Source organism: Ptychodera flava, chromosome 5 (assembly GCF_041260155.1).
Source record: "Ptychodera flava strain L36383 chromosome 5, AS_Pfla_20210202, whole genome shotgun sequence".
NCBI classification, from domain to species: domain Eukaryota; kingdom Metazoa; phylum Hemichordata; class Enteropneusta; family Ptychoderidae; genus Ptychodera; species Ptychodera flava.
The window spans coordinates 13,178,009-13,184,008 of NC_091932.1; the positions used below are offsets into that span (position 1 = coordinate 13,178,009).

General features: G+C 34.8%; 1 protein-coding gene across 1 annotated transcript in view; it reads left to right on the plus strand.

Moving 5' to 3' along the window:
• Positions 1-5,689, plus strand: part of LOC139133064 (uncharacterized) — a 36,668-nt gene extending 30,979 nt beyond the window's left edge. The window contains exons 24-32 of the mRNA XM_070699466.1: positions 511-610; positions 1,021-1,148; positions 1,401-1,493; positions 1,729-1,795; positions 2,114-2,199; positions 2,622-2,748; positions 3,206-3,247; positions 3,545-3,757; positions 4,473-5,689. Coding sequence (XP_070555567.1) covers positions 511-610; positions 1,021-1,148; positions 1,401-1,493; positions 1,729-1,795; positions 2,114-2,199; positions 2,622-2,748; positions 3,206-3,247; positions 3,545-3,757; positions 4,473-4,532 — 916 coding nt within the window. The 3' untranslated portion in view covers positions 4,533-5,689. The remainder of the gene's footprint in view (positions 1-510; positions 611-1,020; positions 1,149-1,400; positions 1,494-1,728; positions 1,796-2,113; positions 2,200-2,621; positions 2,749-3,205; positions 3,248-3,544; positions 3,758-4,472) is intronic.
• The last annotated feature ends 311 nt before the right edge of the window (positions 5,690-6,000 follow it).

Consider the following 6,000-nt stretch of genomic DNA (forward strand, 5'->3'; position numbering starts at 1 on the left):
CACCATTCAAATTTTTGAACTAGCGAAACAAATTACCCAACATTTTACGATTTTTGAAATTCAAAATGGCCGCCATCCCTGTGTTAACTCTATTGGAAAATTAAATTTTGGATTTTCGAAAAACTAAGACGGTGAAAATTTTTTTTTTCTCCAAGAGCTTTAAAATGAGCCGCCACAAGTGGTAAATCAGAAAAGAATTGTAAAAGTTTGAGAGTCAGAATATCTGTCCCCGAAGCGCGTTCTACCTTAAGAAGCAGAACAGCAACCTGTCACCTGATTAATGGCTAAAGCACAAGCATACGGCGACATGAACAGGCTAATGATTCTCAAACTTGAATAGAAACAGAACACGAATCGTTAAGACTCATGAGCGTAACGTTATCATTCTTGTGTCAATTTCAAAGTGTCAATAGTTCAATGGCTAACATTGAACTTTGCAAATGTACTACTTCTGTTCTATTATCTTTCAATTCTGATAAACTTTTATTTATTGTGGATTTTGTTTTGCAGAATGAAAACGACGAAGTACAATTTACTGCGAGCATCCATGGTATCATTTATTTTAATGCCTGTATTGACAATTGTTGCTGAATGCCAGGACAGCGTTGAAGTAAGGCAGCATGTTCAGATTTCATTCCAATTTCACCCCTTTAAGTAAAATGGAACTGACTTTGTACTAGTCACTGTAATGTATATTACCGCATTTTACTATAGGGGATTAAAAAAACAAACAATAATGACTTTTACAGATTGCAAAATATGTTGTAAGCTAAGTACACAACAGAGGATCCGAAATATTTATTTTCCATCATAACACAATGCTTGCCATTAATTAAACAAAACTATCCGGCTCGTCATGGCAATGGGCAATATTTTTATGATTAAATTAAAAATCAAACATTTTTTCAAGTCTTGACATTCATGTTCTTTTCCATATGTGAAGGTCTATACTAAGTTGCTTGTAATTTCCCTTTACATGTAAAATAAATGGAAGTGACTGTCATGCGTTTTCCCCGTCAGGGTGGCTGTCCTATTATCGGTGTAGCATTACTGTGGGCGAATCTTGTCAACATTGCCTGGATCATGAACTTGTCAATTGAACTCCTTCTAAGGCTATCATTCTACGTTCACACCAGTAGAGTTGCAAGGTACGTATGCTAGGTGTAAATATATATATATATATATATATATATATATATATATATATATATATATATATATATGACCTGTATATGCATTCATTCTTCCATCAATTTTGATATACTTAAAATGACAATTCTTCTGAATCAGTCTGTAAGGATCAAAGCGTCCAAATTAAATTCAATGATACTGTCTGTCATATTATATTACATAACTTTACTTAAAAGCAATATGATTAGCATTATTTATGTTAACTGCAGGGTAGCGTATGTGCTGACCGGATTCGTATTCCCCGCGGTGGTGTTACTGTGGTTAACATTGTCCAGCGAAGGAGTGAATGACGACACAACCAGGTAACTTCGAAAGATTGCCATGCGACCATCATTCACAAAAGATATTAGATTGATCTGCATCTATATATCTTGGTGCACTGACATAAAAGTATAAATCTTTCCGTCTTACACGCGTACTGACTTATTGTTTTGTTATACAAATATGTTCTAATTCAAAACAAGAAGGCATATATTATTATCAATATTGTATGATAATTGTCACGTTAATGAAGATTGATTATGTTTTGCTCTACAGTTGCTGGCGTCATCTCGAGTCAACGACTATTCATGCAGTATGTGTGCCGAGAGTAATCATGTTCTTGGTGGGTGTTATTTTATTTGCCAGATAACTGTTCTTCTTAACTTTGACTATAGACACTCAAGAATTCACTGAAATTTAGAATCATTATATGAGTAACATGTCATGATTTCAGATACCATAATTTGACCCGATTCTAGTGTATCTTTGCTGTACACTATGTGCACTAATGTTTTAAATCCTGACGATCATCTTTGAAGGGAATACACATGCAAAATTGAATTTGAACCAATTATTGTACTTGGGCCTCATTGAAATTATTTTGCAAACTTGTATAAATATTTAGTTTTCTGCATAATCGAATCAACCTCTTTCAATCCAGGTAAGCCTGGTATGCCTTGGTTGTACCCACTGTATGTTCAATAAGGAAAAGCAGGATTATGAACCACGCGAATGGCAGAAATTCTGGTTAGTCCATGATTTATGTTATAGTAATTCAAAATTACTTGAGTTTCCCCAAGGACTTAACCCCATAATCATGGCTCAATGTGACGCACCATACGCCATATCCTTTGGGAACCGTCTTTCTTATGGAAAGAAAAATGCAATACGATCTGCAATCGGGCGGTCTTATGCATACGATGGATTACATAAGCGTTTATCTCTCTTGAATGTTATGAAGTTTCCTGATCAATTTTAAAGTGATCAAAGCTAAGGTACAATAACTGCTTATATATTCAAAAGAAATAATCTAGTATTAAAAGGATAGTTTTAATTAATTTAGCAGTTGAAAATGGGAAACTGAACACTTAACCGATAGACTTTTGTAAGAGTTATAGAAGAAGAACCTATATAACTGTCTTTAAATATCAAATACTTTTATATTTCAGGGAGGAACTCCGTTCTGCTATGCAGCTTTTATTCGTTGATGGCATGTATTGGATATCTTACCTATGTACAGTTGTTACCGACGATCTTATTGCTGGTTATGCCTTCGCATTTTTGGCTTTTGTATTTGTAAGTATTCGAATTGTTGATATGTGTCTGTTGATGGTGACGAGCTGTCCTAGATCACTGAGTATGATGAAATATTGGCTATCAAACTAGAATAAGCCCCGACATTTAATATGTTTCAACAGTGTCATAAAGTCGATGTACAGAATCAGACCGAACCGATTTCTTGCATGATCTTGGCATTCCCATTGAAATATGCTGTTATGATGTTGATTTATGCTAGACTATGTCACCTTTGCTCGCTTCTAGTAGTTGCCTACTTAGCGACTGTAAGAGTACAATTACAAATATAGTATGTGTCACGCGGAAATGATAACATTGGGTGGTTCGATAGGGTAACTTGGCATGATTACAATATCTGGCATCTGAGGTGTCTCTTTTCGTCTACGATGCCGTTCATTTTAAAATGACTCAGCAAGTACGTTCTCTCTGTCTCTTTATCCTTATTCTCTGGCAACAGGCATCGGTTGTGTTCCTGTCATCTTGTGCAACAAGGTTTGAGGTAAGCCTTAAAGCATTTTCCGTACAAAAGGATTTGCTAATATACAATTGTGCATTTTAATAAGACAATTCGACAAAAAATTTATCATTATAATTATCGTTTTCCTCTTCATCTTGTCCTTCTTAATCATCATCTTCATCATCATCATCATCATCATCATCATCATCAATGAGATCAATAGTGTAGCATATCAATTTTTGAATTTCCGCCTCACTCCTATGGGACAACTAACAATTGTATTAAAAACTACACTATATAAGAAATTGTTTATGATTAACAAAATATCCCCTTGAACAGACACTGCAAGCCATTCGGATACATTTCTGTGGAGATCCTGATTCCAAGGCAGCTTTTACTGAGGATGAGAAAACTGAGTATGAGCGTTTTGATGACCGGAGACAGATCAAACTCGAAACCATTCAGGAATCACGAGAGCTAATCAAGTCACAGAAAGAAGCTGAGAGAGTACAGAACGCTAAATCGGATGGAATCGAGGGACTTTTCTTATTAGTACGTTCTGCATTCTCTTTCATCCAAATAGCATGAAGCACGTATATTAAATCGATGTCAGCTTTTTCAATCACATTCTATCTTAAACGTTAACAAATAGTCAATCACCTGGCTAATACGTAATCGCTCTGTTACGATTTATTACGAAGAGATTACATATTATCAAACTTGAGTGAGGATTGGAAATTTCATTCTAAGTCACCCGTTGTACACAGCATGAAGTCTATTGTTAGCCCCAAAGAATTTTTCAAAGTGAACCACAAGTAAGTAGTTCCGATTCAGTTTGATTAAATACCTCGGAACGATGTCGATTTCTCCGCTGTCCCGCGCTTTGTGCACGATAAAAAGGTTGTATTTATGCCCACTCGTTATTTATTTACCTAAGAACAACTCACGAATTGGAATTATATATATAATGTTTGTCTTTTTTTCGAAGACATTTAATAAAACAACACAGTATAGATAATGGGCGTTTTAAAGAGCCATACAATTTCAACAAAAGCCTATACATGAATATAGCACCAGGAAAAGTAATGCGTGGACGAACGCAGCTACACATATATCCTTGAAAAATAATTTAAGGCAAATACGTATGTTTATTATGTTTATACAAAGTCTGTGCTGTACACCTTACTTGATTTTATTAGCAATATTTAATACCAAATATTGGAGAAGGTACTTCTATTACAGTACACTGTCTTTTCATTTATTTTAGGCTACCAAGACAAATGCGATGTTGGCTCCTCGCAAAAGACAGCGTGATACCTCGGTTTGAAACGGTATTAATCCGATGACGATAACGTTCAATTGTGAAGTCTATCATGTCAATGGAAGAGTCTACCATCAGACCAAATTAAGATCAAAAATCGAAGGAATTTTACCTTTATTCTTCATTTTTATGAATAAACATGAATATATTTGTGCGTTTAAATGAGTTTTCATTCGATGATTGAAGCTAGATCCCTATCAGTAAGAATTAACAGTTTATACTAGATTCGTCGATTTGTTTTCGAGTCCAACTGCAAATACGGCTGTTAACACCACGTTTGTACGTAATTTGAACTGAAACAATCCTCCTAAAGGAATTCTGTCACTTGTATATAAAGTTTTCGAACTGGACTTTCACCTTTGGGTTATGTAAAAAAACCAAAAAGTGCAAAACGAAACCTGTCAATACATGCGTTTACTTAGGAAACATAACTCCTATGCGAATGCACGGTGAGTAAGTTTCACATGTGATATATACAGAAGTTTATCATTGTTTTACTGAAGCACTTCTCACGGTCAATGAAAGAAAACTATCCAACATGTATATTTGATATTCACTGAATAAAACTTATTACCGTTTCATCTTCGTACTACGAACACTACGTGGTCGATAAGTGTAAATACAAAGCACTTTTTGTCACTTCACGTTTACCTTTACTCACCAATTTGCTAATGTACGATTAGATTGTATGCAGCAGTTCTTCAGATATGCATATATTTCAATAGTATTTACATATATTATATATCTCTACCTGATTTACACATGTAACTTTTACTGATCAGATCAGTTGTCTTCTTTACATATTGCCCTCAGTGATTCAATGGCTGGGGAAACGGACCAGACTAGCTTTTGCTATTTTTCCGTCTCCCATCTACTCTTGCTTTATTGTACACGCATAATTTTCTGATGTGTAGAACTTACCATAATTGAGAGTAATTGAGAGTAATAAACATGAATTGAATTGAAGAATAAAGACAAGTTGAAGGGTTTCGGCACCTTGTTGTCTGAAACGTTCATGAGAAAGATTATGTTTGAAATTATCAGAGATTTTTAGCTGAGACATGCTCCTCTTATATTTCAACGACTTTCAAAATGAAACGATATACTTTAAAGTAGAATTACGAAGTATTGAACATTAAATGTCGTACAAATATTGTTGTCGACATCGGGAACAGTGCAAGTGTCCTCACTCATTATTTCTTCCAAACTTGCTTATACTTTAACTTCGCACCACTCTCGCCTTATTTAGCTCAGGTATAAATAGGTATAATGATACCAAGTCAAATAAAATTCCAAACCAACCATAATAATGCATTGAAAAATTCGTGACATGCTTAGTCCCGAAAACAAATTCAAATCCTTTCTGTTATATGATTAGGCACACGCATAACACGTGCTTCACCGGCATGGTTTAAAATGCTTTAGTATATTGAGCAAAGCCATACAAATTATCTGGGTCAGTTTAAGGTCATTA